We start from the raw sequence: 21,447 nt of genomic DNA on the forward strand, positions 1-21,447 counted from the left end.
TAAACTCAAGAATTAACACCTGCAACAACATAAAAAAAACTTGTATTTAGTGTGTGGAAGACTTTATTTCATGGTTTAATTACAAAAATGCCACGTGTGACTTTTCAGGAGGAAGAACAACGCTTTCATTTGTTGTAGAGTTTCAGTGTCAAGACTTCAGCAAGGATCTTCCAGAAAATAATCAAACATCTGTGGAATGCTTTAAAACTTTTCAAGCATTACAAAGAGAAAATCGAACATCTAGTGAAACTGCAACAATTGGGGGCCCTCAGTTCCCTGAGTAACAACAAATTTCCCTATGAAGGTGCCAATCTTAAAAGACAAAAAGCCGCTACTCCTTTGGAGAGGTTTGTTAAAAATGGTTTCAGAACCAGAACTTCATTTATGCAACGTGCTAAGACGGCAACCAATAACAAATTATGTTGAAGTTAATCAGTGAAAAGTTAAAGCTGCATTCAGAGTTGTGCTAACAAAACAGAGTTTCTTGCAAATTGTGTTTTTTTTTTTTTTTGTGCCAGGATTCTCAAACTTCTTCTTTTTGTGGGCTTCACCTTAAGATCTTTTATGGCACATTTAATTATACCATGCAAATTTTATACTGGATGCAAACATAGTCAGCTTAGTATTCAGTTGAAACTATATATATGCTCTTATTTTGTTAAATTCAATTCAGGATTACAGTTATTTACAGTATATAAAATGTCAATGGCCTTCCCTGACTTCTTATAAACAAAAGTATACAGGTAGATACATTTTTTACAGCGCAGAGGCTGATTCCAGGATTGCTTTGTAGTGAAACATCAATAAAATGTAAATGTGTTTGTGTTGAGCTGTTTCAGGTTAAGGTCCGCCCCTGACAGACACAGCCACGTGTCCACTGTGTGTCTGTGGGAATAGAATAGCTGCTCAGAATCTCAGCACCATAAGTGTCCATGTTGTGTTGTCCACTGTACATTGGGTGGGTCCTTCTGAAGCTGTAGATGTGAAGTCAGTGGAAGCCTTTGTCAATCAACCAAGAGATATCTCCAGTCCTGCAACACAGAATCAGAACCAGTACTTTTAATAACTAGTAGGCCTGCCACCAAAAACAGAATCTAAGGAGTTAAAATAACATGGTTTCCCATACTTGCCAAGTCGAGCTAACATCCTTCGGTTTAGTGTTTTTGCATTAACGGAAGTAAAAAGCATAAGAAAACATCAGGAGAACTGTCTCCAGTGGAAGACAAAAGAAGCTAAATAAATCTAATTTAATAAACTGCTCATCCATCTGTCTGCTGTATTCTTAAAAAATATCATGAAATTAACTGAGTTAGAAAACAGCTGTTTACATGTTAAAATAAAAAAAGTGCAAGATCAGATGTAGCACAAGAAGGTTTAAAGAACAACAATCAAATGGCAAAAACAATATAACATATGGATACTGTACGTTGTTTGTTTCCTTTAAAAGCATCGTTGGTGCTTCTAAAAGACTATTTATAAATGCATACATGTGTTATTTCAAATTAATGTTGGATGTAAACTTTAAGTCTCAAATATCACACATTTTTTAAACTATTTCTGTCTAAATTACAGTTCATTGACTTGTGCTACAGATAGTGTATATAGTTGTTGTAATTGTGTCCTCATATCTAAGAGGTTCTGCTGTGTCTGTGTGGGTTTTTAGACTTTCATGGTCCTTTTACCACAGAAATGATGATAAATGAAAGGTTCTTTGTGTCTTTCTGCTGTGTTGTGATTTGTCAAACCTCTTCCTGTAGGAGGACTCTATCTTCAGACTAAATGTTTTAAAACGTTTACAGACAGTTTAAACTCTGTGGTTTGATGAGATGTAAGTATAACTTTTGCACACAACAATGTTGTTCTACCATTTCCATGCTTGTACGATAAATGCCACCATTGTAGTGAAAATAACTTCAATTCCAATAAATACAACTTACTCCACATCTCGTTTTTTGATGGTCTTTCCAGATCCTAGTACCTCTACAACTCTGGATACGATGGGATCGTAGTTCATGCTGGCAACAGCAACCACCTCCTCGCTCCTGAAGGAAGGTAAGACTTTCAATTACAGATTTAAACATCTTCCCACAATAAGGTAAACAGGAGTTACCTGGTATAAAATGCTACAAATCGCAGTTCATCCAGGTCACCTTGTATAATGACATCATCAAATCCATCACCATAACCTCAAAACAACCAAAAAAAAAACAACATAAAACAGGGTTAAATGTAAGATTTTGGTCTTTCAACAGCTAGATGGCAGTGTGGCACTTTCAATCAACTGTGCTTCTTTTGGTGGAATATTTACCCCCTTTAGGCTACACCTAATGAAAGCCTGCCTACCTGCATAGCGGATGGTCTTCCCAAACATGGCTGACCAGAAGTAAGGCACAGTTTTGGCCTCAGAAGCTCTGCCCATCATGCTGAGAGCTGCCACCCTGCCTGTCAGTGACAAACAGCCGTTTATGTGATCACTTCTCAGCACATCCCAGGAAGTTAGACCAGATTTTTTTCTGCACTCAAATCAAGCTTTGACACACTAACCGTGCACATGAGCCATCTGCCAGTGAGGGATGTTCACCTTCTTGTTGTTGCGCTGAGGGAATGGAAACGTCACCACATCCCCTCCAGCAAAGACCCCTTCAACGTTTGTCTGCATCATCTTGGGAAGCAAAAAAGTTTAAAGTAACTAACATGGAAAAAAAAAGAACTGCCATTCAGGTCTCTGGATTTGCAGAGCACCTTGTTTACAGTGATAAAGCCCTTAGAGTCCAAATGGATGCCACTCTGCTTCAAAAAGCCTGACGCAGGAACGCTACCTGCAGATGAAGAGATGCATCGCCTGGTTAAATATGGAAGACCACCTCTCCAACCCTCCAAAATTGTGATGCAACTATTGTTATGTTTTGAGAATCACCTGCTCCTATGACACACACATCTGCTCGCAGGACTTTTCCACTCTTCAATACAACCTCTTTTAGCTGCATACATAAAGAAAAAACATATTTACTACCACCTAAAGCAATAAACTGAGTGCTTTCATTCTAAACTGAATTTTAAGATCTGAAAATGTGTTTTATTTTGCCATTTGCCAATAAACTAGGAAATTCTGTACTTTTATATTATTTAAATCTGATTCCTACACTGTTTTTGCCACACTTCCATTGGAATCCACACTTTAAGCAAAGCTTTGGCACAACTATACTGAGGTAGACAAGTTGCAACACCTTTACTGCTATATTGTTACTTCCTCTTTCCCACGCTGACATCCCAGCTTGATTTGTAATCTCTGCTCTCAGCCTGCAAGAGCCCACCCAACCAATCTGTTCCCTTCTCATCTTTAATTGTCACCACTGCTCATCTCATGTCTTACTTTGACCTAAACCAATCATCATTCAAGCCATGCACACCAGACTCTGGGGTATAATCCAATCTAAAGGTCAGAGATTTGTTGTGTTCTCATTTGGGTCTCATCACTAAACACTATTATTCAATGTCAAGTCATTGCACACTTTATGTTTTCAAATAAATAGCTATCTTGGCCATTTTCAAAATATCTCCCTTTGTCGGTCAATTTGGCATTAATATGACTCAGCTTTTTTCCTGATGTTTAAACAGGACTCATTTAAAACAAACTGCCTCTTTTTTAACCCATATTTGTGCTGGTCATTCACAAGTCATTCAGTTATTTAAGATATTTTAAAGCAAATTAGAATGACAAATTATGTTGCATGCTTTAGTCTGTTTTTTTTTTCAATGTCATGCTATTTCACCTATGATAAAATTCTGTGTGACCAAACATCATATGAAGATGCTTCTCTCACTTTCTGAATACCTGTCCATGATGGCCAATCATCTCTGACACCTCGTTCAGCATGTAGAACTTCACTCTGTTGGCCTCAAACAGCTGCAAAGAGAAAGCAGGAGATCTTAAACTGCATAGTCATGTTTACGTTTTTAATCTGCCTTGGTGATCGTCTGCTTCTCAGAGAAAACGGGCTGCAACCCCTTCCCGCTCTAGTGAACTAATTTGCATTTTTACGATAAGCTTATTTTCTCAGGAAAATGCTGATCTCAGCCGTCTTGATGTGTTTAATGCTCTAAATTAAACAAAGTAGTGCTGCTTTGTTTAATGTACCTTCATTATGACTTTGCCTACTTTCTCTCCAAGAGCTTTTTTAAAAGGCAGGGACTCGATGCCGATGACAGACACTGAGTGGGCCTTGTCAGTCAGAGCTGCAGCCACCTCCATACCTGCCAACACAACAAAAAATGATTTCTTCTAATACGCCATTTAGACTTATGAACATTAAACCCCATTTAATCATGTAGTCTATTGATATATTTTGTGAAATGTGACAGCCATTAAATTTTACATTATTAAAATAAATTACATTTTCTTGTAATATGTATAAAGTAATAATTTCTCTGTAGTTACGTTTGTTTTCTTATTTCCACCTTTTATCTCATATGCTTTAAGCATCAAAGGACTGCTGACTGATTTAGACTGCTGACATGTTCATGCAAACATATGGTTTTGTAAATAAGATCTTGAATTGATCCTTTAAGAATTTTTAAAAATCTATAAAAGACAAGAAAAAACAAAATTGATCTTTCATCATATATTAAACAGTCTTTACTTTTTTTTTACTATATATGTAAGATTAATTTTAAATCCTTAGTTCTGTTTTGTTGTGTTATTACTCAGTGCCGTCCTTATAATGCTAACCTATGATTAAAAAAAAGTTGCTATCAGACCCATAACATCCTGTTTAAATTGTTCAGAGTATTGCATCGTGTCTCTTAAAGTATTTCAAATACCTTTTTATTTTTTATTTTATTTTTATTTTTTAACAAATGTGTGATTGTCTCACCAACAAACGATGTTCCAACAATCACTGCGTTCTTGTTGTTGGCTAGCCTCGCTATGCTGTTTGCATCTTCAGGCGTCTGGAGGTGGAACACGTTCTTGACTTCGTTCCCCTTATAGTTCATGGGTTTTGGCCTTTGAGGCATGACATGATAGAGGTCAGACTCTATTACATGCCTCTCAAATGCCTTCATAATTATAACACGCTATGAAGGATTGCTCATACTTGCTTCCTGTAGCAATAAAGAGTTTCCTGTACTCCATCTTTAAGCCGTCCTCAAAGGTCACAGTGCGAGTCTTCACATCTACTGCTGCAACCTGAAATCAAAATTCACAATTTCTAGATCCATAAAAAAGATTTAAGATCCATAAAAGATTTAAAATAAAGAAAGAAAGAAAACACATGTAAGTTAAAAAAAAAGACATGATTGGGCTTTAGCATTACCCAGTAGATTTAAAGCTCACCTCCTTCTCTGTGAGCAGTTCAATGTCATGATCCTGCAGGAAGTCCACAGAGCGCAGCCTCAGCTGTTCTGCTGTGCTTTCTAAGGACTAAACGGTAAGAACCCATTAATTCTCTCCTCTCGTTCTTGATATTCTGTACACTTACTTTAAAGATCCCAAAGATTTTTTTTTCACAGCCACAATTACAGTAAATATAACATTGACAGGTAAAAATTCTCACCAACTTTCTTATTTCCCTGTGTTTCCTTCAAAACCTTCTGCAGCACATCTGCATTCTGCTCTACAAGTGTGATGTTTTGAGTAGATTGAGATGTGTGTACAAACCTTACTCAGTTTAGGTCTGTCATAAGGGGGATGTCTGTCCATAGTGCACATGACAATGCGATCAGTGAAGCCCTCCTGTCTCAGGGTCTCTGCACACACCAGAGCTGCTGGTCCTGCAGATAAAGCCACTACTTTACTGAGACAAATGTCTCAAGAAAGAAGGGAAAACTAAAGAAATACACCAACCTGAGCCAATGATGAGAACATGGCTGAAACCTGTGTTGGAGTGAATAACAGATGAGCATCTTGCCATTGGTTTTGATCTTTTCTGTGTTTGAAGAGCCTGAAAAATGTCAAAAGAAATAGTTCAGTTTGTTCAGGACGCACACCTTTTCCTTTAAAGTATAAAAACCCAACATTCTTTTTCACCTGCTTGTTAGCACGAATAATGACCTTCTCCTTCTCAACTCTGACCTGGAGAAAACAGCCACAAGTTTATACTTTTTTAAACCAAACCAAAAGCCTGATTAAGCAGAGAATGTGAGACCGGACAGGACCAACAGGGGAGGGTCACCTGGAAGACGGGCAGACTGTCCAGACCTGGAAAATCCTCAATGTCTCCCGTTGCAACATTAAAACAGGCGCCGTGCCACGGACACCGCACATGTCCTTTTGACAGCACACCTGGACAAACATTGGTTAAATACTCAATGTAATTATGTTAATGAAACATTACTTGATTTAAACGGAGCACATTCAACTCACCTTTGACCAAAGGTGCCCCATAGTGGGGACACTTGTGGCCCATGGCAAAGAACTCCCCATGTTCTTTAATCAGCAAAGCTCTGCCGCTTCCCAGATCAACCTCTCGCATCCTGTCAAAGCCAGAGAAAATAAAAGCTGTAGTTTTATTTACTTTAAGTTCACTGTCTTTTCTTTTAAATGCATGCAAAATAGATTTTTGAAATTAAATTCTTTAAAATGAGTTTTTAAAACTTTTTTTTTTTTTACTGTAATTTGAAATATATTTTCTAGGTTTTAGAAGGCTATATGGAGGAATTAAAATTATTTAAATGAAAATTTGAGTCTTCTGCAGAAGACTGCTGAATAATGGTCAAAATGCTACGGTAAACTACATTTTTATACATACATTTACATACATTTGTCTGATGAAAAACAGAAAAAAAACAGCATAGTATACAACTATAAGTTTGTCTACATCTTAATATTTTTCTCAAAATGTGGATTTTTTTTCATTTGTTAAATTATTTATGTTCTGGATGTAGTTTTAGGCTAACAGGTCTGGATTGTAGACGACCTGTTTAAAAGAGAATTCTTTTAAACAACAAATGACTTTGAGGAAAAACGCATTTCTTTCTCAGAAAAAACAGTATGAAACAGAATGTCAAGCAACAACGTGACTCCATGTTAGCTCACCTGAATGATTCAGGTCATTTAATTAAAGCTGATAAGCAACAATTGTCTGTTTCTTTTTGTTATTTGATCCTATATACATAATAAAGAATGCAGACATTTCTTCATTATAATTCATTTTCATCTCCCTCTTTTTTGTTAAAAGATTGATGCAGTGTGCTAAAGTGAATATTGGAATATTGGGAATCTGAGTTCTGGTGGTTTTCATTAAAATTTAGTCAATAATAAGCACTACTTCCTAAAACTGAAGGTCATTTATTCAACCAATTTTTGTGTAAATAAAAAATTGTTTTCAAATTGATTATTTTTCTTACTGTCCATTTTCCAAATCCTTAATATGACAAACACAGGCCTCCACATAGTCCCGTGTTTTGAAGTTGAGTGGGAGAAGGCTGGAGTCGTCCTCAGAGCCATGTCCCAGCGCCCCATTCGGTCGACAGTCGGCAAAAGGACTCGCTTTGCCGTTAGGCGACAGGCCATCCAAATCCTTTTCTTTTTCCAGGAGTGAGAGTTCCACTTTAACTTCAACTGAACAGCAAAAACATAAACAGAGTAAATATTAAGTTTGGTGATCCTGAATAAACATAAAAAATTCTATCTATTTTAGCTTCATTGAATCACTGCTCATCATAGTTTTTTTTTTTAAATGTGTTCAATAACTAAAAAACCACAAAAGCAAAAAAAAAAAAAGAAAAAAGGAAAAGGAACTTATTCTATTGCAAAAAATCTCAACGTTTATATGTATTATAAAGTAACCAGGGAGCAACATAAAGACAAAAAAAAAAAGAAAATCACAGAAACCTCTTTAAATTCTTGTATTTTCATTCATCAGAACATGAAAGAACCAAATGTGTCTGGCTTTTACCAATGCCTCTTGTCAGGTTTTACAACATTTCTCACAATAACAAAGGATCAAGTAACTATCCAGGGCCTTCAAGGTTTGTATTGGAGCAAAAAGGGCATCCATATATAGATAAGGTTTGGTCCACGGCGTCTTTCTAACTAAAACAGTGGTTTCTAGTAATGTCTGAAAACAGTTAATCTTAGATATGAGTAATAAAATAAAACAAACAGAATTAAGGTTAAGTGTTCAACAGGCACATGTAACTAAAGTTAATTGAAATAATAGTTTTTTCCCCCCAAAAAAATAAAGAAAACATCTTTGTCAAAATTACATTTTTGATTTACACATGAATTTAAAAAAATGAATGAAACTGTTACAAAAAAATACACAAAAGATCCTGGAGGGACTAGTACATCCTTGAAATACAGGCTTTAGAGTTTCTCTTTGTTACATTTTTGGTTGCTGGTGTACCTTGTGGCTTTTGTTTCAGAAAAGGTTGAAAAACACTGGTCTTGGCATTTATTTTCATTAAAACAAAAGCATAATGTATTTTAAAAATCACCTCACCCCTTTTTAGGGTGAGTAGCACTTTCTTTTTATTGTTGTATTAGTTTCATTTAAGAAAAATTGACAGAATGAAAATGAATCTGGACAACTTCACACTAAATCTAGCCTAAATTCCCAAACTATATTTATCTTTCTCTCAGCCTGAGGTTGAAAAACATGATGTTGATAGAGTTCTTGCTTACCTCTATTCTGTCCTCACTTTCATAAATACAATCTAGATTTTAAAGGCAGATTCAGTTTTTAATAATGTAAGAAATACAGCTGTTGCTTATATATTTGTCCCATTAGGAACTGCTTGTGTAACTGCCTTTTTCACTGCAGCAGGCTTTATCTGTTCGGCTGGAAAAATGTGCTGATCATCCGGTACTTACACAGTAATCTGGGTGGAATTTTCTCCTGCTGAGCAAGTCTTAATTAAAATCAATGGAAAATCATAATAGTGAGTGAAATTGCAGGAGAAGGGAGCGAGAAAACGTCCTGTGCCTGAAGAGAATTCCAGATGCTGCAGTTTGACATCTTGCAATCATAATGAGCAATTTCTGTAATCACTGTAGGTTGAAAAATGTTCATATATGTCAGTATAAGTAAAAACATCTTTATTATAAACTCTTTGTATTTCCTTCCAGTGCTAGATGTTCAGTTATTCATTGTAGATACCCTCCCTGTTTTGTAACCATCCTTACATTCTCATGCAAATGAAACCATTTCTACAGAGCAATTCCTCACTCATAAAAATGCTGCCAATTTCTTTCCACTGACACTCCAGTAAGCATTTTTTAGCATTGGGTTGTGTAAATGTACAGTAGTAGAACTACCTACATGCTGGTTTATATGTCTGTAACCCTTGTGCTTTCTTAGATGACCCCCCCCCTTACATTGACATGTTCTCCCTACCATGACAAAGGGGAAAGATTTCATGTAATCCATGGACACCAGTGAAGATCATAAATCATTGAAGAAAAAAGGTTCAGAGCACTGTCTAGTGGGTCTAGATGACCCAACTCCCAATGTTAAAGTGCCTATGATAGCACAAGGGTTAAGTTGCATTCTGACACAGAAATGTTGTTTAAAAAGTGTTGTCACTTTTCTCTGTTTTCTTTTCTCTGTTTGCTCTGCTTCAAATTTGTACGCATGTTCCAAACCTTATAGAAAAATTCTATCACATTCTATTTAGTATTTAAGCCAAATTGTGTTTTTAACAGTGCTTAAAACCCTATTTTGGCAATCTAAACTTCTGCTAGTAAGTTTCGTTAGTAAGTAAGAGAATGTCAACTTGTGGCATTGTATTGTAACACATTTTATCATGTAAAATAACAGTTTTAGTCAAAACTCAACACTTTTAAAAAAACTGATTTTTAGAGCTGCATCAAACTGTTTCTTTAAATGTTCTTTTTTTTGTCAGAACCAATCATTTACACACAATTGCTGCCTCCTTCTTTGCTGCTGTTTATGACATTGTAAGGTGTTAGGTCTTTACTCAGCTGAATGTGTCGTGCTATGTGTTCTCTCTTCTCCATTGTACTATGAGAACGCTGCCTGTACAAGCTGCACAATTTCAATACATATTAGCATCTCAGTACGTAATCCTCTTGACTGAAGAGAGCACATTTAAATTCCTCCCACACAAAGCACTGAACTGCAAACATGAGGGTGGATGTGTGGAGCAGGACTCTAGGGTAGCGGTTTGATTTGCATGGTCTTCTTTCTCTAAACTCATGTAGGTTTTCTTCAAGTACTTTCTCCCAGTATTCAAAAACACACGTTTAATCCATGGAGGATTTTAAATGGACAAACGTGAGGCTGCATGGCGTGGCCACCAGTCTCAATTATCTTTGACAATCATAGGTGAATAGAACTCCTTTTTAACACACACACACATATATATATACATATTTTTTATTTCATTTTATTTATTTTAAAGTACTTGTTTACATGAAAAACATCACCTTCCAAACATCTTAGATTAATGTTTATAGTGTTGTCAAACAATCTTGCCAGTGTTCACCTAATTAAAACCAGTGTTGATGAACTATTTGTGTTTGTATTAATCAATAGAAATGGGCCACAATGATATGACAGAATTGCGATTTTTTTTTTGGGGGGGGAAATGTTGTATTTTTAAATTTAATCTAGAGGAGATCTCTGTCAATACTGATATCCATCCATCCATCAACCCCACCTACCCAATCTGTTTATCTACAAGGTCAAAGAAAGCTGGTCAATCACTCCTTGGATCTGAAAAGAATGTTGCTCACCTGCTTTGGGTTTGGAGAAGCATCCTCCCATGGTGGGCCCAGGAGTGAGGGGTGCCAGGGGTGAGGGAGGGAAGGAGGGGGAAGGAGCTGGGGTGTGGTCAGAGCCTGTGGCCCAGGTGCTTAGTGGGGAGGGAACCGTAAGACAGAACTGGTGGGATCAGAACCTGCAGGTCCAAGACGGCCATCGCACAAGTCAGCAACACCACATAACCTGATCGGAGGGAGTAACTCTGTCAGCAACATGTATGCAGCAATATGTCGTACTAAAACATTAATGACGTAATGAGACAAAGTCAGTCAGTAAAATTTAACTTTGTTTTACGTAAATTAAAGAGCAATGAAAATTCAGTTTATTGTATAGATTTGTACATATTTTCTTCTGTTTGGCTCCAAAAAGTATTTGTGGGTCACCAATTCAGCAAGTTGTCCCACCAACAGACGAGGGCTGTAATTCTCTTAAAATATACACTTTGACTGTATTTGTGACAGATTGTCAAAAGATAGAAACTTATTTTATTAATTGATTAACTTATTTTAGGTCTAGTTGTAAATCTAAAACAAAACCATTTAACCTCTCAACAAATATGATGGTGTTACCACATCCCATAAACATACATAACACACAATTATACATATATCTAACAACAAACTATGCACAAATAAAGGACAAGGCAGAAGGCAAAAACAAAAACCAAAGTGAAAAAAGGAAGGAGTCAAATCTTGACTGAGCTGTCTTCCATTCATTTGTTAGCTCATGTCATGTTAGGGGACATGTCCACAATCATAAGCATACATCAAGAATCCAAGTATTCTTTTACTCTCTTCCATCTCTCGTTCAACATCCTCCTCCATTCAAAGGGAGGGGGTCAGTTTTTCCATGACATTGTTACGACCATTGTTGTATTTGTGTACATATTTGTACAGTAAATTGCCTTGGCAGCTTTATTATTTTTGTTGGTTAGAGGACTTACTTATTGGCATCTGTTTTTTTCCTGTCTTTTTTTATGCTGTGCCCTGCACCCCTAGACATAAGGTGCAAAACATGCATAAACTTTTCCATTTTTTTATTGTTGTTGCTTTGATATTTTTCCAGTTTATTGCAATATTTTTTCTTACAATTTCTAATAGAATAGAAAGTACATGTAGGTATCACACCAAGCAGATTTAACAGCATATTTGAAGGTATTTCCTTTTGAAGCATATAAATATATATTGTTTGATTTTTGAGGATTTTTTTTGTTTGTTTAATAGTGCAGAAAACAAGTATTTGGTCTATAACTAAAGTTCACTTCAGTAAAAATGTTCCCTGATGGTCTTCACCAGATTTGGACTGTAGCTGCTTTTTTTGGTCCACTCTTCCATGCAGATCCTCTCAAGAGCTGAGATGTTTTGGGGTTAGCACTGAAGAACACAGACTTTCAACTCCATCCACAGATTCTTTTAGACTGACGTCCAGAACTGAAAAGCTTTTATTCCAGCCACTTCTTCATCGCCGGGGCGATGTGTGTTTGGGATTATTGTCATGCTGGAAGATCCAGCAAGAAGGTTTTTGCCTGAAATCTCACCACACGTCGCCCCAGTCATCCCTTCGTGAGTAGGTATGGTGTTCTTGGGATCTAACCCAGCTTTCTTCTTCCTCCAAATATGGCGGGTGACATTTTTACCAAACTTCCACTTTGGTGGCACTTTATCTAGATCATCCAGATTGTCTTAGCCATGGTGTAGACTTTGCAGTATGACTACTTAAAGATGTATACAGATGTATACAGGTTCCAACAGCTATTAATACTGGTAACGAGTGGAGGATTGAAAAACTTCTTAAAGAAGTAACAGGTCTGTAAGGGACAGAATTCTTGATTGTTTGTGGGAAGTAAATACTTTTTTCTCTACCATCAAACAAATATATTCTATAAAAATCATATAGGCTGATGTAATTAAAAAAAAAAGACATTTTTACATTCTGTCTCACTCGAAGTGTAACTTTTCAGACTTCTCTCATCTTTTTAAGTGGAACAACATGCAAAATCTGGAACAGCAAAATACTTTTCTGTCCCACGGTATAATAGGTATAAGTTTTTAACTGAATGCTTTGTATTATAGTAATCAATCCACTAATATTCTGTTTGTGACGTCAGTTAAAAAGACTCAATTATGGTAATTAGGAACATTTCCATTCAGTTCTTCTCTTTGCTTTTACATGGGAAACTGTTAGGCATTAACAGCACTCGAACACCTATTAACTTTCTTGTCACAGTGTGCTTTAAAGGGAAGCAGGGGCCCCTTGAGTCCCCCCCCCCCCCCCCCTGCCTTCCTGTTGTTTTGTTGCTACATTGCCCTTACAGTTTTGCCAGCTCGGGTATTTCACACACTCATACTGTAGCTGGTGGGTCATGCAGCACCGGCTGCTGTGAATCTGAGAGAACAGTAGCAGGTGTGTCAGTTACTGTGTGGTGTTTTTATCACCAAAATATAGTAAAACCCAAAGGACTACTTGGTATTCTGAGCACATCTTTAGGTGCTTAAAATTCAGGAAAAAAGTTCAGTCCTGAATGGACTTCATTTTAGAACAAGTATTGGATTTTAAATGAGAAGGGTTTTTGCATTGATTTGCATTTTTTAAGAGTAATAATATGCAGTTATTTCTTTTTTTTTTAAAGAAAGCTGATGTTTTTATTTACCAAGTATTGAGATTTTTAGACTGGCTAAAATGAAAAACTGAGTCACAAACAGATCTATTAATTGTGAGACTTTTTTAACATCAGTTGTGAATTTTACGTTTTAACCTCCAAATTGATTTAAATTTGGTTACAGTTCAAAAGTTAGAAAAGTAGTTTATTCAATATAAAAAAATAAAAATAATAAAATATTCATGATAGAAGTAAAAGGGCCAAATTAAAATTGGTGATCAATTTCAATATTTTGTCTATAGTTTTTAGCTACTTGATTAACCCTTGTGCTATCCTAGGCACTTTAACATTGGGAGGTGGGTCTTCTAGACCCACTAGACAGTGCGCTGAACCTTTTTTCTTTAATGATTTGTGATCTTCGCTGGTGTCCATGGATTACATGAAATCTCTCCACCTTTATCCACCTTTGTCATGGTAGGGAGAACACGTCAATGCAAGGGTGGGGTCATCTAAGAAGCACACTCAAAAAAAGGAAATTACCAGCCAATTAAGTTAACGAAAAAGTAACTTGTGATTTCAACAAGAAAATTTTATGTTTGTAAATCTTACATGAATGAATCATGTCGATTGTACATAAAAATAATCCATTTAAAAGTTACTAATTTCAATCATGTTGATCCAACATGATACCATTAAATTGGATGCATTAGTAATCGCAAGGAATTGTGGGATACCATTTTCTTTGTCTATCTGGGCTGATTGGGGTCTAAGTGTGAGTTTTTGTCCATGGGTTTTATTGTCTAGCTGTTTTACTCTGTTTTAACTAGTGATTTAAACTGTTATGTTAATTTTTTTTTTTGCACCATGAGTTAAAGTTTGGTAGAGGATGATTACCAACCACCTTGAGTGGCAAACTGTTATTATTCCAATACTTAACACAGAGTTCGCGGTAATTGAGCTCCTGTCTTGTGATGGACTTTGCTGGGTAATTCATGTCTTTGATGTGAAAATTAAAAGACCCATTGGTTGTAACTTTGGAACAACATATCAATTACAGATGAATAAATAAAATTAAAGAAATAAATTGAAATTTAAGTTAAATAAACTTAATTTACTCAGGTGACCAATTGAAGTGATTCAATTAAATTGGATCAACTTTTTTCTTTTTAGAGTGAGCAACAATATAAATTTAAAGTTGGGTGCAACTGCTCTATTTAAATTGAATCAACTTAAATTTATTAGTTTGAACCTAAATAAATTAAGTTGACCCAACCTAAATACATTAAGTTGAGCCAACCTAAATAAATTAAGTAGGACCAACATGATTCATTTTTGTTAAAGTAACGCAATCTAATCATGTGGAAATCCTTTCCATAATTTTTTTATGTTCATTCAAAGTGAACGTTTTTTGAGTGCACAAGGGTTAATCTTATCTCAAACTTTTCACATTGACTGTCCTCCAACCCTCATTGAATATTTTTTTGTTGATATAACTATTGTGATTAACATTTCCTTTCACGTATGCATCTCTCCGTCTGTCATAAGACATATAAATTTACTGAGGATTTAGTGCTGTGTGCGTTTCTAAATTTCTTCCTCAAGTGAGAGGCTGTGCTGTAAAAACTCTCACTTTTATCCTTTTAATATTTTGTGAGTGCTGAAATTTTGATGAACAACATATTGGAGCATTCAGCCACCCAAGAAATTTTTTTCCAAAACTGAAGTAGGTTAAGCAGATTTGGCCCTCACAACATATGACGCAGATCCTTCTCCTTTACCGCTGGGCCTGTCCCCAAGCAGTGCAAATAATCCTGCCAGCAAACAAGCTGTCAGTTTCACTACAAGTGTAATACTGTTTACAGGACCGTTGGAGGGACGAATTAGCAAAACCCCTGGATGGCAGTGAGGAGAGTAAACAGGCTTTTAGTGGAGTGGTTGCCCTCTAAAGATCACATCCATCTCCAGCTCAAGCAGTCAGGCTTTTGCAGTATACAGCAAAACAACAGTGGAATAACTCTGTTTTACATCACATTACAGTATTTCCAAATTAAAAGCATCAAAGCTTAACTGAAATTTACTGCTGTGTACCCCTCCAATCAGCATTGTTTTAGAGGGCTGCTAATTCTTTTTCAAAGTTGTTTGGTAGGAACCCCGGCAACTTATATTAGATGATTTTTGTCTGTTAAAATCCACACATTGCTCTTGTTCATGAAGTGCATTGAAAACCTGTGAAATCATCCCACCCATGATTGTAAAGCAGCTCTAAATTGCTTTGTTGATTTGTCACCTTCAGAAGAACCCTCGAGCTTCTGACTGACACCTTTAAATTCAGCCACACGCCTCAATAAAAGCCTATTAGATATTTCACAGAAAATTTGTTCTGAGGAATTTGTCAAACTTGTAGAGGCCGAAAGGAGGGGCGGCATCGCATCACAAGCATGTCACCTTGACAAACGTTAATGATCAAACCCTTTAACCCTTGTGCTATCTTAGATGACCCCACCCTTACATTGACGTGTTATTCCTACAATGACAAAGGTGGATAATGGTGGAAAGATTTCATGTAATCCATGGACACCAGTGAGGTTCACAAATCATTGAAGAAAAAAAGGTTCAGCGCACTGTCTAGTGGGTCTAGATGACCCAACTCCCAATGTTAAAGTGCCTAGGATAGCACAAGGGTTGCAAATAGGAAAGATATGAAGTAAAGTTCCTCTGATGTGAGCCATATTTTCACCAGATTACAGAGGTCACCGTTAAGCTTTGGGAGGAATTCAAAAACAAAACCCACAGTGTTAACATTAAATCACAACACTGGAACTACCTGAAAAACCGATCCCAATTTTGCACTATTAGGTTCATGACAACATTTAAATTTGCATTTATTGATTTAAGGAGACATGGAGTTGATCTAAACTTCTCAATTAAGTCTTTACATTTCATGTTAAGCCGCCGCAGAAGAGGAAGAGAGGCTGAATGGAATCAGGTCATTTTTTGCTGCTTGATAACCTCTCCGTGATGTCATGGAAAAGTAGAATTAAGATTAATAAAAAGGTTTACGCCCCTGCAGTAGAGCTGTTCTACTAAGTAACAGTCTGCTTTCTTCCATTTTATTAGCAAACAAACACAAATACACAAACTGACAGAAATAATTAGAACAAAAACAGCCATGACAGATTAATATAATTATTTTTAGAAAGTTAGAGATTTTTTTTGCTGTTTTCGCCTTGAGTGCCACAAACTCAAAACTACTTTACAAGCTGTGTGGGAAACCTGTGCTCTGAAACACTTTTAAAAGGGTGGGCATCACTTAAGCGTATAAAAAAAGCAAAGCATGTACACGATTGTAGAGGGAATAAAGCAGCTCACCGGCGTGCGTGGAGCAGGTGCGCTAAGATCCTGTCAAGCTCCTGGGTGCTCAGGTTCCCCTCCAGAGCATGGTAACATATTTGCTTAAGTCCTTCTCTCAGTTGTCTCTGTTAAAGTTATTCCACACTGTTTGTTCCTCCTTTTCTTTCCTCTCTTGTAAGGGGCAGAATCTCCTGTGACTGTGTGCTCTGCCTCTCCTGGAGCCCTCTCTTAGCCGTCCGGTTGTTGGAGTCACTCTCTGTCTGAGCCTGAAATTGCAGCATGCAGGACCTTTGTCAGCTCCTCAGCTGTATGCAGTATTGATGGAGTTGCTGAGGGGATGCTAACACAGCATGAATCCTCACCGTTCCCCTTTCCCGTCCTCCCACTCCTCCTCCTCGCTTTCCAAAGCATAGACGCCCCCTGTTTCTCTCAGCTGCTCGAATCTTTCAGCTTCTCTTTTAAATGTCAAAGATTTACAAGTTAGACCTGATCAAAGACTCGCTGCTTTCCTCACTGCATAGCCTGACCTGACTGCCCACTCAATGCAATGCCGCCTGCTTGCTTTGCATGCTGCTGCACACATGTGCTTTTGCAAGGATATTGACTGATGCTAAACCCTTACTGTTCTCCTTTTGACCTCAGGGACGCAGACAAGAACCACAGAGACCCATACAAATAGCTGCGCGGCTCTTACTTTCTTCCTTTGTGTGATCAGCAGAACGAGAAAGTGTGAAAGTGCAGTTGTTGCAGTAATTCCAGTCTCAGTCAGGAGGTAAGGTGCAGCAGGATTAAAGGGGTATACTGAGTCTTATAGAAATGAGCTCCCAAGATATTTCCATTCCTTATGCACCCAGGCAAGCAGAAACTGTCCCATAAGAACTAGGTCAGAGCTTGATAATCTATAGATATGTTTCTTAGAATATTGATAAAAGCTTTGAACACAATTCTTAAAAAGTAAAAACCTTCCTCTTATTCCAAGGCAAGATGTAAACGTTTTTATCCAGTTAAACAACAGAATGATAAAAGAAAAACACCATGTCTTCCTGCAGGGCGCTGACAGATGACATTCACGTGCACTGCAGTGTCTGTGTGTTTTTGTTAGTTCTTCTGCGCAAACACGTGTCAAAGCACAGCTGAGTGGAAGCCAGGAGAGGCGGTGTACGAAAGTACAGCTGATCAGGCTCTTCCAGAGTGCAGAGATGGGTGTCTTACATCACTGTCACATCATAGGACTCTCAGGAATTTCATCTGCAGGAGTAAAAAGAGAAAGGCTGCACCAGAAAAAGAGTGGGAAGCCCCCCCATCATTAAGGCAAAAGTTTAAAATACTAACGTCCTTTTTTAAGTAGGACAAGATCTTAGCATCACGTATAATACAACTGTATGTGTATTATACATCATACACTTGAACGTGGTGCACACAGCGAACAGCAGAACTCTGTAGAGCAGAGCTGGTGGTGAAAAGAAAAAAAAAACCTCTCTGGTACAAAGTTGGTTGCAGGAAAGCGGCAGCGGTGGAATGCAACCTTTGTAAAACTGTCTGCTTCTGTTTATTACAGTGGGCCAACAGTTGGAGACCAGTATAGGACATTTTGTGACATGTAGACATTGCAGGAGTTTTCTGATCAGTCACAGTGTATTCCCTTTACACTTAGAAGTGAAATGACAACATGAAGGCATTTGTACACTGGCTGCAGAAATTCTGAATTCACACATGTCAAATATTAAAATGATTCTATCAAATTTGTCAAAGTTATGTTAAAAAAATATATATCATAAGAGCGCAATCTTTTGGTTTTTCTCACTTTGCCCAACTAATTTTTTACAACTGTTTTGTTAAAAAAGGCAATGGATTATATGGAATTGTTTTCTAATTTTAAACATTTTTATAGATTAAAAATAACAAGAATGAATACATAACTGTAAAATGGACGGTGCAGTCCAGGGTTCTGCTGATTCTTTGGCTCTGAACAAGTCACTTCTTCAAAGTCAAAGAAAAACTCAGTTTTTTTAGTTCAAGTCGCACTGTAGTTAAACTACATTGTGGCTTTTTTATGTTTCTTTTCATTGCTCTCTGTTTCTTTTTGCTTTATTTTACAGCATGTTAAGCAATCTGGGGTTGTTTAAAATCATCCTTGTCCTGTTTTGGCTCCCTCGCCACAGCAAATCATTTGCTCTGCATCCTCCTCACTCAAAGTGCCCCCCCCCGACATTACTCCTTTCTCTTTGTCTTTCTCTAGGCCTGTTTATCAGTAACGTCAACCTCTTTATCTTTTTTCCAACAAAAACATCGTTGTCCCTCCTCTTAAAGTGCCCAATCAATCTCAATCTGCTTCCCTGCATTTATCTCCAAAATATCTCAAATGAGCTAAATTCTCTGATGGATTCATTCCTGACCGTATCCATCCTCAACTATCCCCATAGAGACATCTTCATCTTCATCACCATCTTCAGCTCTGCTGCCTCCAGCTCCTCCTCCTGTCTCTTTTATAGAGCCACTGTCTCCATCTGCCTTCATCTGGGGTTGTTAAAGATGTTTTAATAAATAAGATTGATTTTGATATGTCTTACGTTTTACAGTTAAACTGAGCTTTATTGTCAAAAAATGTCAAATAATGCGTTAAAACAACTATAGAGTGTACAACTACAGACACAAATGGAAATGATTAACAAAGAAAAAGGAAAGCCTTGAACTGACAGTGGCCTAGTGATTAAAAAAGATTTTAAAAAATACGAATAAACACAGTCATGTGTTATTTAAGTGATACTAAAGTCCTGGTCTCTAATCTGATCTCTGCTCTCTGAACACACACAAAAAAAGTTAAAATGTGTCTTTATATGTGAAATTATTTCCACTGATAAATGATAACCGAATGACTGTAAAAGATTACAGAAAGATCAGTTCGTAGTAATTTATCAAGTGACAAATTAAAAAGAAAACGTACTGAACAACACTTTTATGCACTTTCTTCATTTCTTGTCAAATCCTTTTGGAACATGACAGTGTTTTATCTCACACATTAACAAGTTGACACGATTCCAGAAAAAAACAGCAAAGACGGTCAGAAATAACATTTGTTGCAAAGCTATAAAACCTCTGTTTTCAGGTAGTGCTTTGTCCTGGCCGTCATCCGCGGGCTGGTCAGTTTCTGCTCGTAGTCCCCCATACACACAGCCACAAAGAAAAGTGTCCCTCCGATGACCAGCGCCAGACCTCCAAACCATCCAGAGAACATCGCTTCTCCGTACTCCCACCGTGGCATTACATCAGGAAAACCTTCATCCCAGAACTCCACCACGGTCGTGTAGGCCACAATAGAGATAGGAGTCAGAGTGGTGACCCCAGACACCCAGGTCAAAACCCCTGCGGAGATGAGGAGACTTCTCTTTGTGCTGGGTTGTGATACGCACATCCTGACTCCTTCGAGGCCTGGAAAAGCGACAAACAAGGCCATAGCTCCAAAACCATCAGATATTAATGTGAGCACTCTGGAAATCTGTAGATCCATAGGCAGTCCCATGAGAGAGTCGTAGGCCTTACACTGAATCCCCACTTCCTCGGTGTAGAGGCAGGTGAGCCACAGTCCAGAGAACCAGTTTTCTACTTCATTAAGATCAGAATTCATCGTCTTCCAGAAAGGCAGAAAAGTGGTGACCAAAGATGTGACCCAGCCCCCGAAAGTCACAAAGACTGCGGTCCTTTGCATCATTTTGGTCGTTAGAAAGACCATCTTCTACCCCAGCTGTGCAACAGGTCTGCTGTTCGGTGTGCATGTAACGAGGTAAGAAAGCCAGACTAACTCCATCGCCCATCCCACCTGCTAGAAAGGTCCAAATTTTCAGCTCCCTCATTAAAATGCCCTTGGCAAAAAAAAAAAAAAGAAAAAACCTTCATCACAATACACTGTTTTGTGTGAGCTTTCAGTGTCATCTCCATGAACAAAGAACTCTGTTTGTACATGGAACCAGATATGCCCAGTGGGATACTTGGCTGTGAGCGAGCAAAAGTCCACTTAACTGTCTGAAACATGAGTGAGACATACACACTACAGCACACACACACAAGCATTAATGAACACAGCAAGAAATGAAGCTTAGCAGAATGAAGCTGAAGTATTTTTCTAAAGATTCTGAAGGTTTCCGATTAAAAAGTCTTTTTTGTTATTCTCATTTAAAACATTCCTATTGAAAATAAAGTTGTTGTTCGCTGAGTCTCATTTGTCTGAACTTTAAAAAAGCACTGTGCTCTTTTTGTGAGTCTTAAAATCCTTTTCTTTGTCATTTTGCTTTGGTTTGTTGTACAACTGCCAGCTGGCAGAAAACCCAACAAATCTACTCCAGTTTAGCCAAATTTTCCTCTTAACCTTTCTGTGTTCCCTAATCTAACTCCTGCAGGAAAGAGATTTTCAAAGATACACAAATGAAAAAAAAAGAAGTGGTCTTTTTCTACAGAGTTGTGTCACTTAATTTTAAGTTGAACTGGCCTTTTTAAGGCTTATCTTAGAAAAAAACAGGATTTTATGGTCCAGATTATAGTTATTTATCCAATAAACTATTCATCGAACTTTTTCTTTTTTGAAGCAAAGCTCCCTGAAATAATCCTTTGATAGAATCTGCCAAAAAGTGTTGAAGGATCTCATCCACACATCTGAAAATTGAAACCTCATCAGTCAGTGTGATAAATGTACAAGGATTAGGGCCTTTGTTTAAATCACAAGTCCAAACTTGTTGCATCATTCTGTTTAAAAGCCTAAAGCATCTAAAAATGACT

General features: G+C 37.3%; 2 protein-coding genes across 3 annotated transcripts; both read right to left on the reverse strand.

Moving 5' to 3' along the window:
- Positions 1-40: 40 nt before the first annotated feature.
- aifm3 (AIF family member 3) lies at positions 41-17,215 on the reverse strand. Of its 2 annotated transcripts, XM_078952911.1 has the most exons (22): positions 17,040-17,215; positions 16,696-16,943; positions 10,700-10,910; positions 7,348-7,561; positions 6,365-6,474; positions 6,174-6,283; positions 6,029-6,073; positions 5,846-5,942; positions 5,660-5,772; positions 5,336-5,422; positions 5,097-5,188; positions 4,875-5,005; positions 4,139-4,254; positions 3,836-3,907; positions 2,918-2,981; positions 2,743-2,819; positions 2,545-2,662; positions 2,344-2,442; positions 2,111-2,186; positions 1,938-2,042; positions 1,127-1,147; positions 41-1,031 (listed from the first exon to the last, which is right to left on the reverse strand). In XM_078952911.1, exons 3-22 carry the CDS (start codon positions 10,728-10,730, stop codon positions 989-991), a joined length of 1,821 nt encoding a protein of 606 aa, XP_078809037.1. In that variant the 5' UTR covers positions 10,731-10,910; positions 16,696-16,943; positions 17,040-17,215; the 3' UTR covers positions 41-988. The 2 variants fall into 2 exon arrangements, with proteins under 2 accessions (XP_078809037.1, XP_023814263.1); XM_023958495.2 differs by lacking the exons at positions 1,127-1,147; positions 17,040-17,215 and having other exon boundaries at positions 16,696-16,988.
- Positions 17,216-19,258: 2,043 nt separating this feature from the next.
- Positions 19,259-20,558, reverse strand: cldn26 (claudin 26). Its single transcript, XM_004072608.5, has one exon. It carries the CDS (start codon positions 20,405-20,407, stop codon positions 19,763-19,765), a length of 645 nt encoding a protein of 214 aa, XP_004072656.1. The 5' UTR covers positions 20,408-20,558; the 3' UTR covers positions 19,259-19,762.
- Between the last annotated feature and the right edge of the window lie 889 nt (positions 20,559-21,447).

This window comes from Oryzias latipes, chromosome 9 (genome assembly GCF_053564925.1).
Source record: "Oryzias latipes strain Hd-rR chromosome 9, Olatipes_Hd-rR_3.1".
Lineage (NCBI taxonomy): Eukaryota > Metazoa > Chordata > Actinopteri > Beloniformes > Adrianichthyidae > Oryzias > Oryzias latipes.